The 12,181-nt window shown below is 32.6% G+C and overlaps 1 protein-coding gene across 1 annotated transcript; it reads right to left on the reverse strand.

The window, feature by feature from the left end:
- Positions 1-7,607: 7,607 nt before the first annotated feature.
- LOC108207019 (phospholipase A1-Ibeta2, chloroplastic) lies at positions 7,608-9,355 on the reverse strand. The gene has a single exon (XM_017377484.2). The coding sequence runs from the start codon at positions 9,259-9,261 to the stop codon at positions 7,624-7,626; it is 1,638 nt and encodes a 545-aa protein (XP_017232973.1). The 5' UTR covers positions 9,262-9,355; the 3' UTR covers positions 7,608-7,623.
- Between the last annotated feature and the right edge of the window lie 2,826 nt (positions 9,356-12,181).

Here is a 12,181-nt window from a genome sequence, read left to right on the forward strand (position 1 = left end):
GATAAATTGTCAATATATTTTAAATTACATACCTAATTTGAACCGGAGGGAGTACATACGAGAACATTATTAGATTTATTAAATTTATAACTTTAATTTCAGTAATTATTTTATTCTTTAACACTATTATCATCGCCTAATCCTGCTTAATTGTGCCATCCATTAGTATTAATTAACTACTTAAAGTCGTTAAAAATACATCATTCGAAATCAGAAACTAATAAAATATGAGGTAATGGAGTACATAAGAGCATTTGTCGCGACAGAGTGGCCAATTTATACCTAGAATTTTGGTTTTCTACATTCTTCACGACGTGGGAATGGTTTTAAAGTGGCTAGTCATTGAAGTGATTCATATCTGCATGTCCACCATGCTTGTTGGACACTTCATCTCACAGTTTGAACTTTGAACGCTGAAGTCTCGTCATCACCAATAACTTTCCTCCTCTGGACGGTCTCCCTTGTTTTATACGTGGCCGCACAATTCTAATTATTTTTTATTATTATGTAATAATAATTATTTTTAGGAAACAAATTATATAAAAAATTATCCAATAATTATCATAATTTACAAAAAGATAATTATAAAAAATATTTAAAAATTTTGTAAATTTGAAATTCTAGTATTTGTATAGAGTGTTTCGTGCTGCTTGACCTGGCTCTAGCTTCCAATCTTTCCAGCTCTTCCATAGTAGTATTTATTTAGTTAATGTACCGTTTATTTGACTAGAGCTAGATATCATGAAAGTACTTTCCCAGTACTTGCTCAGGTGATCGAGTCCACTGTCCACAACAAATACAAATACATACTATATGATGGTGTGCTCTATTTGTATTTATATGAAGTTTTTAATGTGCCGTATTATCGAATCTGTTGTGAGTTGATCAAACTAGTTTTTCTGAATAAATTGTCTGAGTCACACCTCAACAACAATATGTTGAAGTTTTTCATGCATGCAGCTTGAGTGCTTGACCTCACCACTCCTCAGTTCTAATCTTTTTGTCAGATCTTCTACTTTTATCTATATATTTACTTGCTGTTCGTATAATTTGACTAGCCAGATCTTATGAATACAAAGAGGAAAGTCAGCTATGAAAGCTTGGATTTTCACTCGTACATGTTCACCGGTAGAAGTCATACGGCTCACATGAGGCTCGTCAATTCGGTTAAATTCTTTATTGTTAAACGTGAAGCACAAATGCGTTAATGAACACTTCACATTAAAACTATTCTCCATGTATAACGCGGGCATGCAACACAAGTGCCAAGAGTCAAGTAAATTTAACAAATTAATATAATTTACATTTCTAATTAAGACTTGAAAGCTATTTCCCAGTACTTGCTCGTGTGATCAAGTCCACACACAAATGCATACTCTGTGGTAAATATATTTGTATACATATGTTGAATTTCTTTGCCGAATATGTTGTGTGATGATCAAACAAGTTTTTTGGATAAATTGTCCAAGTCATGCACATATGAATAACTAGAGTATGTCTTTTAAGCCAAGCAACCTAGCTAAAAACAAAACACTATAAGATCTGATACGGTCAAATTTCTATAATAGACTTTTGTGACAGCAATTCGATGCCATTGTATTATTCTTTCGTTTGCTTCTATGTGTTCTTTTTATCTTTAAGGGAGTAGACTGGAGTTGATCAGTTTTATTTTCATTCACAAATCAAGTTAATTAGTAGCTAGTTCTATTCTTTGTGTTCGATTTTCTATATCAAGCAGACGATTGATCAATTGAGCTAAATACATGTGCATGAATAATTTTAAATTGTTGCCGGAAATTTTACCCCTTCATTTGCTCTTACTCAAGTTAATATTATACTTTTTACTATGAAAGTTCAAATTTTAGTAAAAACATTATGATTTATACGAATATTGATTGTCTGACTTGATCCAATGTTTATAAATATTTGACTATCCAATGAAGATATCAGTCAAGATTTTGCATGTTCTGAGACCTTAATATAAATAAAAAATTTCTGCAAACCGAAAAATTCCTTGTCAAATCTTGATACAAAGTGGATAGTGAGCTATTAAAGCTGTTAAGTTGACTCCAATATTATATTCATCGGTAGAAGGCTCATCTCAAGCTCATTCAATTCTGTAAACAAGTGAAGGATGGTCTCATTATACCACAGATTAACCGTTCCTCAATATCTTTGATGGGTTTTGATGGGTTCCTCAATATCATATATTTAGTAGTTTTCTTTTAATAAACAGTATAAATTAAAATTATTATTTTTTTAATTTTTTAAATAAAAATTAATATTTATATTTTATTAAGAAATATTAAATTATAATATTAAATTAAATATTTTTAAAATTTAAAATACATGCCAAGTCCTGACGGAGGGAGACACTTTCTTCTGTTAGATAAATCATATATCCACTGAGTCTACTGAGTAAAATTTAATTATGTAAAGTAAGAAAAATGTTTAAATTATTATAGAGTAACGCCTAAAGATTAATATTTGAAAATTAAAACAAAAATATAATTCTAAAAAGCTGAAAATTAAATATTAATAAAAGAACTATATCTTACCATGCTGATGAAGACTTGCGAGCTCTCTCCCGTACTTGCTCGTGTGATCAAGTCTACAAACAAATCCCACAAAATATATTAAGTGAAGTAAGTTTATTTCTATATACACATATATTTTGAAGTTTTATGCTGCCGTATTACCGAATCTGTTGGGCGTTGATCAAACAAGTATATCTTTTTGAATAAATTGTCTTTAAGTCACAAATGAACAACAATTTTACGAAGCTAAGCAACTCCGAAACAAAAAGACCATAAAATTTGACACTGTCAAATTCCAAAATGGACTATGCCCGAAAGACATTAATCCGATCCTCTTTTTTGCGACAGTAGTGCAATTCCTTTGTGACTTTTTATTTTCCTTTTTATTTTCTATTTATCTTCTTTGTAATCAACCGGCTGTAAGTTGAAGTTTATACTCTTTTTTTTTTACAGGTAGTTGAAGTTTATACTTTTATTTGCAAATAATCAAGTACTGGAGGCTACGTGTCGAAATGTTCCTTCGATATCTTTTGCACAACACATTCGCTTAACTAAATTACTCTGACGTGGTTTTGTATTCAAAAAATTTACGGAGATACATGTTCTTTTATTAAAATAAGTTCCAACAGGTCAAAATCAATAATCTTTGAAAACTATGGGGCCGTTAGGGTTATCTTAAAAAAACTGACTTCTTGCTTATAATAAAGAAGTGGAGTAGAAGTAAAAAATAAATAAATTAATAAAGTGTTTGGAAAAGAAGCAGAAGTTGTGAGAGAGAAGCTGGCATTCTCAGCTTCTTAAAAGTGCTTCTAGTTCTTTACACAAACGGATAAAAAAAACAGAAGTCAGAAGCAGCTTCTGCTTTTATCAGTCAAAAAGACCCTATGTTTGTTTGTTGGAGTGCTCTCGACATGAAGAATAAGCACAGTTCATACTATATTTTTTGTTTTTCGATTCAAGTTTTCCGGCACGTGAGAACTTGTTGAGCGCTTGATTTATAATGATATCTTATTCGTTTTACAGAAATATTTGTTTTCATAAAAATTTAATAATACAATTTAGAATGATAAAATATAAATAGTTCTGACAATTTTCGATGAAGTTAGTGGACTGGCAAGCAACTTGGCACTTGCAGAATCTCCTTTTGGTTTGAACCGTCAAAGCCTCGGCTTTGTTTGAATGCAACTTTTTCACATTATAATTTCTCATCTAACAACTTCACCGAGCTTCCCTTGGCATTAGATCTGAATTGGCAACTTGATGACGAGAAAGCCATCTGCTATGTACAAGCTGCTATGACACCAACTGTACTGTTATGTTTTGTGGGGGATAATGAATGAAATTATATAGAAGAAGTAAAATAAAAAAATAATTAAATTAGAAGAAAAGATAAGTGACAAAGATAAATTAGAGTAAGATTATTATGATAAAAATTGACAAGAAAATGAGAATCGGAGAAAGCATATTAAATCGGCAAATTTGAAATAGAGATGCATGCATGTAAAGGTCAAAACTTTGAGGCAATTCACTTCGTCAGAACGGTAAATTTACTAACTTGAACCGGACGAAGAGGCTGAATGCAGCTTTAGCCGGCTGAGTAGCAGCTTGAACCGGTATTTCTTAGCCGGCTGAGGCAGCTTTGCTTTTTAACTTTTAGAACCGAGTCAAATGGTGCGATTAAGTTTTGACCCAATGTATACAAATTTGTTTTTTCTACAAGGCCCGATGAGTCTATATTATTACCTAATCCTAGTTTTTTTTGACAGATATTACCTAATCCTAGTTAATAATGCAATTCTTAGTATTAATTGACTGCTTAAAGTCGTTAAAATTACATCACTCAGATAACAGTAATAAGATACTACTCCCTCCGTCTCAATTTATAGGTCCATTTTGGAATAAACACACATATTAAGAAAAAAGTTGGTTAGATGGAATCTTATCCCATGTATCATTAATTAGTGCATTGATAATTGAGAATATAATTGAGTTTCAAAAAAATCACAATAAATATAGGGATTTAGTGCATTGAGAAATGAGAATAATGTTGAGTTTCAAAAAATTCACAATTAATATGTAGATAAATTTGTATTAAAAGAAGAGAGGGACAAGTATTTTGGGACAATTTTTTTTTCCAAACTGGACCTATAAATTGAGACGGAGGGAGTATATGAGGTAATGGAGTACATAAGACCATTTGTCAAGACAGCATGTCATACCGGTCTAATATATACCTGAAATTTTTGTTTTCTAAATTCAGGTTTCTTCAAGACGTGGGAATGGCTTTGAAGTGGGCATGATTTTATTCTCTAAATAAGTAAATATTCAATAGCTTGTGGGACTATTCATCTTTCAGTTTGAACGCTCGCGTCCCCCCTTCATTTTTTGTTCATTTCTTCAGGTTCTTTGTGCAGCTTGACCTTTCACATTTTATTTAATATTAATTTATTTTATTACCCAAATATTACAAAATTTTATTTCGGAAAGGATTAAATTGAGTTGGATACACATGAATGTCTTCAGTTTTTATCTGTGCTCAATTTTTTAGGCATTTATTGGTTCATATAGTTTTCGAGTTATTATATATTACTTTTCACTATGATTCAATTGTAGTTAAGTAAGGCATTCTAATTTATATGAATTTTGGTGGTTTACATGATTCAAATTTTATTATGAAAATTAAATTCAAATATGTGTGTCAAGATTTTGTACCGAAAATCTTAACGTATAGCGAAAGTCAGCTCTTAAAGGTTTGAAATTGACTCGAACAACTTCATTGCTCAGCGGTAAAAGTCATGCTGCTCTATCAAATTCGTTCAATTCGGTAAACCAGTGCAGGATAGACCCCATTATACCAAAGATTGGGGCTGTTTGGTTGAGAGAAGCAGAAGCTGCTTCTGGCTTCTGCTTCTCTTGACCCGTTTGTGTAAAGAAGTAGAAGCACTTTTAAGAAGCTGAGAATGCTAGCTTCTCTTTCACAGCTTCTGCTTCTTTTCCAAACACTTTATTAACTTATTTACTTCTCACTTCTACTCCACTTCTTTACTATAAGCAAGAAGTCACTTCTTTTAAGTTAACCCAAACAGCCCCATTGATTGTTCCTCGATTTATTTTATTTTTTGATGAACCTTGTTCCTCGATATGTTTAATGTTTTGATCTTCGGTCAAAAAGATTAGTAGTTACTCCCTCTGTTTTTTTTATATGACGCTTTGACTTTTGGCACACACTTTTAAATGCTTTGACCGGGTAGTTAAAAATATTATTTTTTAAAATTTCTTTTTCTGAATAATAATATATAATCAAAATTTTTATTCAGAAAAAGAAAATTCAAAAAATAATATTTTTAACTACCCGGTCAAAGCACTTAAAAATGTGTGCCAAAAGTCAAAGCGTCATATAAAAAAAAAAAGAGGGAGTATCAGATAAGTCCATTAATTCTACTATTCTAGTTACCTTAATAAATTCTGAGCCAATCTTAAAGAGTAAAAAAAAAGATCATTCCCAAATTTTTAATATGAACACTAATTAAAACCGAAGGCATCGCTTTTTATATGGTTATTTAAGTACAGTAATGTGTCAATGTGATTCTTGAACATTTTTTTTCCCTAAATGCTTAAACAACTTTTAACTCCCCATGTTTTCGTCACTCAAGAAAAAAGATGTGAAAAGAGAAGAAGATAAGAGCCGCAAGCATACGTAAACATGAAGCTTAATTAAGCTTGCTTGACAACGTGTATAACGAGGGCATGCAACATACTCCCTCCGTCCCCTTTTACTTGTCCCTTTTGAAAAAATAACGCATCTTAAGAAAATGTTAGGTGGATATCTTGTTTTCATACATATCCCTAATAAATGTAATGAATTAGATAGAGTTGTGTGTATATATATGCTAGTCAAACATTGGAAATTGTTACATTTTTGAAAAAACATACAAAAAATTGCTTTGAAAAGAGAAGTGGACAAGTAATTTGTGACAAATTTTTTTTTCAAAAGGGACATGTAAAAAGAGACAGAGGGAGTAAGAGCTAAGAGTCAAGTAAATTTAACAAATTAATATAATTAAATCGCTAATTAAGACTCGAGGAGCACTTTCCCAGTACTTGCTCATGTGATCAAGTCCACAAACAAATATACCCAGTATAGTAAATAAATTCTTTTGTGTATATATGTTGAAGATTTATGCAGCCGTATTACCGAATCTGTTGTGTGTTGATCAAACAAGTTTTATTGAATAAATTGTCCAACTCACGTATGAACAACTATGTTACCGAGCTAAGCAACTCAAAACATAAAGACTAAAAAGATTTGATACGGTCAAATTCTAAGATAGACTATGGCCGAAAGACATTCAGTGGTGCCATGCCTTTATGTCCCTTTTCTTTTCCTGGTTTTTTTCATGTTTACCGACCAGCAGCAAGTTGAGTTCTCTTTTAGTTCAATCGAATACAGGAACCTACGTGTCAAAATAGTCGTTTGATTTCTTTCTGTAAGAGCAAGTCATCTTGCTAGCTCTGTGAGTCTGTGCCAGACAACTATACTACCCGATCTGGTCTTGTTCTTCAACTTGCTGTTTAGCTAAGACAACGTTAACCGGACTCTATCATGATCTTACGAAACTAAAGGTCTAAAAATGGAAGAACGCGAAAATTAAAAGATGCGTCCTTAAAATTATGTTAATTAGGTGTCTTGTAAAATACAGCTTGTCTAAAATCAGTGGTCTTTAACAAGTACAGATACAGATTTCTTGGTGGCAGTGCAGTCGACAGGAAGAATAAGCACAGTTCATCGTATAGTGCATTTGTTTCTCCAATTCAAGTTTCCCATCACGTGACAACTTGTCCAGTGTTCTAGTTCTTGTAATAAAAATGAGGCATCTGCAGATGTCTCCCTGGAAAATATTCCTTGTAACAACTAACACCATCCTGCTGGTTAGAATTTTTTATTTTTTTTATATATGATTCGCAAACATCGTTCGAGTTCCGTTTCACGGATATGGTAATAGCCAATTTTTTTTAAACTAAAATAATTATTTTCATAAAAATTTAACAAATCTAAGAATGATACAGATGGTTTAACAATTTTCTATTAAGTTGATGGACTGGGCAAGCAACTTGGCATCTGCAGAATCTCCCTTTGGGGATTCAGTTTCAGTGTCAAAGCCTTTGCTTTGTTTGTATATAACTTTTTTACATTAGAGTTCTGCTCATTTAACAGCTTCACCAAGCTTCTTTTGGCATTAGATCTGAAGGGGCAGTTTGATGCCAAAAAGCCATCCACCAGGTGCAAATATGCCTCCAAGTCATGACAACATGCAACATCAGCATTCGGCTTCAAAAACGGCGACATCTTCGTATCGACCCGTAACTCCGTCCCGACATGAGAATACGCCCACGGCATGTTGTTGTCGAGCACATTAAGCACGTTCGCGCCCACACTTGAATCTCTAATTTTTTTGTCTAATTCTTCGCTAACAAACATTCCAGGCACTCGGGTGATCACGTCTTGTGAGTTCACAATTCGTAACACCTTAACATTTTTCTTATTTAAACGATTGGCGAATCCTTTGTTGCCTACACGAGGACCACCAAAGGAGAAAAGCGCGACAGGAGGCATATTGGGAGCCGACGAACTAAGTTCATCGGCCACTAATAAAGCCAAAGCTGCCCCGAGACTATGACCGGTGACAGTAATACTTAAAGTTTCGCCTTTGTACATTTCCATGAGTCTATGAATTTCGCTCACTACGGATTCGGATAGACTTGGCATTTGAGCTCCGCCAGTTTTGAAAAGGCTCAAAAATCCGCATTCGACTTTAGAAATAGATTGCACTTCATTAGCTTCACCTGTGTTATGTTGATCAGGCATCTCAACGAGCAAGTCCCTCATATTTTCAGCCCATTCAAGACACGTGGAAGTGCCACGTAGCGCGATAACAATATCCCTCCTTCCCATCCTCGCAATCTCCCTTTGATCTTCGCAAACCGCCACGTAACCAACACAGCTGGATCTCTGGGTCATCCACCCGAGATCCGGTGCCACATTATCAACCCACTTAGGCAAACCGACCGATGACGTGGCATAAAGATTCTTCGTCACCCGGTACGCCCTATCAGGTACCGCCACATGGCGGTCCACATTAGCATGACCCTCTGACGTGGCCGGGTCCGAATGAAAACAATGATACGCAGCTTGAATAAACTCCCCGTACCTAACCATCTCCCTCCTCAGATTCTCGTCCAACGGGTCAAGTAAACCTTCCCAATTATTACACCCGTGATATTCTCGCCATTTGCTGGCGAGAATATTACGAGGAGAATATTGGTTCGATATCGATAACATCCGCTTCAAGCGGACAAGATGCCGAGGAGAAACCTCCTCGGCAGCTTTCGATTCGGGCCAAACTCTAGACAAGTTCAGATTCTCCAAAAACCCTCTCCCTTTATTTTCCTTCTCTGGTGATTTTTGAGTCACCTTATTTACATCTTCAACTTGAACATCTTCTGGCGGGCTAGGCTCGGATTCTTTCTGGAGCAGTTTCTCAAGACTTGATAAATGCTTGCGGGTCATCTTGGTAGTTGAAACAGCCTTCATTGTTGCACACCTTGCATTAACATTTCTTGACCAAGCTTTCAATGGGGAAGCAGATCCATTACAATTAAACCCTCCACTCCGGGCCGGAAAAAAGTTCATATTCTGAACCGGAAGTGTCAACCCGATCTGCATCTTTCTAGTTAGAGGGAAAATATATTACAGATAAAGAGAGGAATAAAAAGAAAAAATGTTAATAGAAATGAGGCCAGATCAAGTTGGTTTGAAACGGAAGTGTCAGGGGTATATATAGAGCTTTCTTGACGAAAATGCCCTTGAAAATAAAATATCGTAATTAGTGGAGTATAGTCCAAGTATGTAACGGAGGGGGCAGTTATTGGAATTCAACAGGTTCGTCTTGACCAATTAAAATATGGTTATACCAAGCCATTGCTGTCAGAATGGCATTTACCAATACGCGATTTATTTGAATGAAATAAAAAGGAGCAGCGTCCCTAACAATAAGTTCACGATGTTTCCCGACAATTACTTACACAGATGTGTGCATCATATGTGTACTTATCATAAAATAATTCTTAGTTTGAATGTTTTAAAATTTTTTGATTCGATCCTATCCATGCTTGTTATACCGAAATTTTAAGCTATCAGATGTATTTCTTTTTATTCCGGGAGCGTTAGATCATGTTGAGGGGATTGTGGTTTACATATAAAATTTAAAAATGCGTAATAATTTAAGAAAAGTGTTGGTTATTGTTAAAATTATCCCAGGAGAATTTTCAAATATATATGTACCATAGTTTGATTTTCTATTTAAAATGATGAATACGCTCAAAAACAATACAAATTAAATTATTTCACTTCATATTAAAAATGAATTCGAAAATCATTTAGGGATAGCAAACATTCATAATAAGGTAGGTAGTATCTAGAAAAAGAATTTATAAAAGATAAAATTTAGGTGGTGTATTCAATTGAGATTTAAGAGATTTTTTTCATTTATAAAATTCGGAGGTATTTAACTCGGTTTTGAAAAAATGTAACAAATATTGGGGTGTTCAATTAAGATTTTAAATTATTTTAAAAATCTGGTGATATCTAATCATGATTTTAAATTATTCAAATTACGATGGATCTTTGACTTCATAAAATTATGAATTTTGTGAGATTGTTCGGTTCATTTTAAGATATTCGAAATCTCACCAAAATTCAAATTTTTGAAATATTGTGCTCAAATTCCAAAGACTCTCACAAACTCTGCAAATAATATTATCTACCATCCGCATATGATCAAAATCATATACAATTTATTAAAATTCATAAATTATATAAAATCAATTAAAACCTCAGTTAAATAAACCCCTCTTAATATTCGAAATATTAAAAAATAGTCCATTTAAGTGATGAACTTCTTAAATCAAAAAAAATTTCAAAAAATTAATCTATTCTACATAAATTACATTTAAACATTTGACTTTAAATATATCACTTTGCTTAACGAAATAAAAATATCGCTTTTATCAAAAATCGTCTGCTATCATATGGACTACACATGCCTGTTATATTTAGTTTCAGAATATTTGATACAGATTATTTCTTCTTTTTTTTTGCCAGATTATTTATTTATTTGATACAGATTATTTCTAAAAATACGAGTTATTAGTATTCAATAAGTAATTTTGCACCGATAGCTAAATTGCCCATCGATGGATGATTGCAATCATTACATTTGAAATTTATTGAATTCTAATTATTCATAAGAATGTTAATAATTAATTAATTATGTTCATTAACACAAATATTTTGTATTCTAAATGCAATAGCATATTTGTGAGAGCGAGAGGTTTTGAACTGATCAAGCATGCCAACATTAGTCGTACAAATGAAGTGAAAGAAGTCGCTTTAGACTCTAATTCCAACTGCTCCCATTTATGCACCTAATTATCTGTAGTGATAGGCCTATTTCTTTTTACTGCATTATTTAATTAAATTACATGATACTTCGCCCAGTAGCTGATGAACGCAAATCAACAATTTTCACCGCGTAAATACTAATGCGTTTTGTTTGTCTACTACGTAATGTATTTATTTTAAAAATTCCGGTGAATCCAAACTGACCTTTTCCTCAGATATTCATATAAATATAAAGAAGTGTAATTAGTGAGTTAAAGTCATTTGTCACCTACCAGTTAACATCATATATTAGTACTTCCTCGTTACGTAGACAAGTTGTTAATTTTGATTTATATAACTTTATAGATATTGAAGATTATAGATAAATTGGGGTGGACTGTTCATCTGCCAATAGAATGAAGTCGTGGATTGGTTTGGTGGGAAATGCAACATAACTCACCGACCATAAACTATTCATATCTTAAACTATTTCAACTATTTGGTGTGTTTAAATTACAGAATTAGCGTGGATGTGCATAATTTTAATTATTTGTTCGGATAGTTTTAAAATTATAAATAATTCTGAGTTACTAAAATTAAAATAACAAAAATAAATTTTATAGGTCATTTATTTTAGTGAGATAATTATTTTTATTATAAATATTATAAAACTAAATTATCTTATTTATAAAAACATATTCGACCAACTTCTAAGTTTAAATTAGTTCATGATTTTTTTTAAAAATTTAAATCAACTTTTGACTTATTATAATGACATTATTACACTAATATACATGTTTTCTTCAAAAAAAATAACTTGAAATTTTTAAACCTCCGAAATAGGCTCATCATAATCTGATGATATTTCTCATGACTCAGAATCATTCTTTGTTGCATTATTAACTATTGGTTTATTCTCCAACCAAACGACTGCAAAGTAAACGGTTGAGGATAAAGTTCTATAAGTTATTAAGTTTATATGAATGAGTAGATTATTTCAAACTTTAATTTTTCGTGTAATTAGTTTTAAGTTTATACTAACACGATTGAATAGCTAGATTTATCATTCTGTGTAGGATCCTTTTAGGCCAACTCCAACCATAGATCCAAATTGGATCATCAAATGATCCAAATTTAGGGCGAGATCCAAATCTTATTCCAACCATGTGATCCAAATATAGATCCAAATTCACTCATCCTTATA

This window comes from Daucus carota, chromosome 2, assembly GCF_001625215.2.
Source record: "Daucus carota subsp. sativus chromosome 2, DH1 v3.0, whole genome shotgun sequence".
Lineage (NCBI taxonomy): Eukaryota > Viridiplantae > Streptophyta > Magnoliopsida > Apiales > Apiaceae > Daucus > Daucus carota.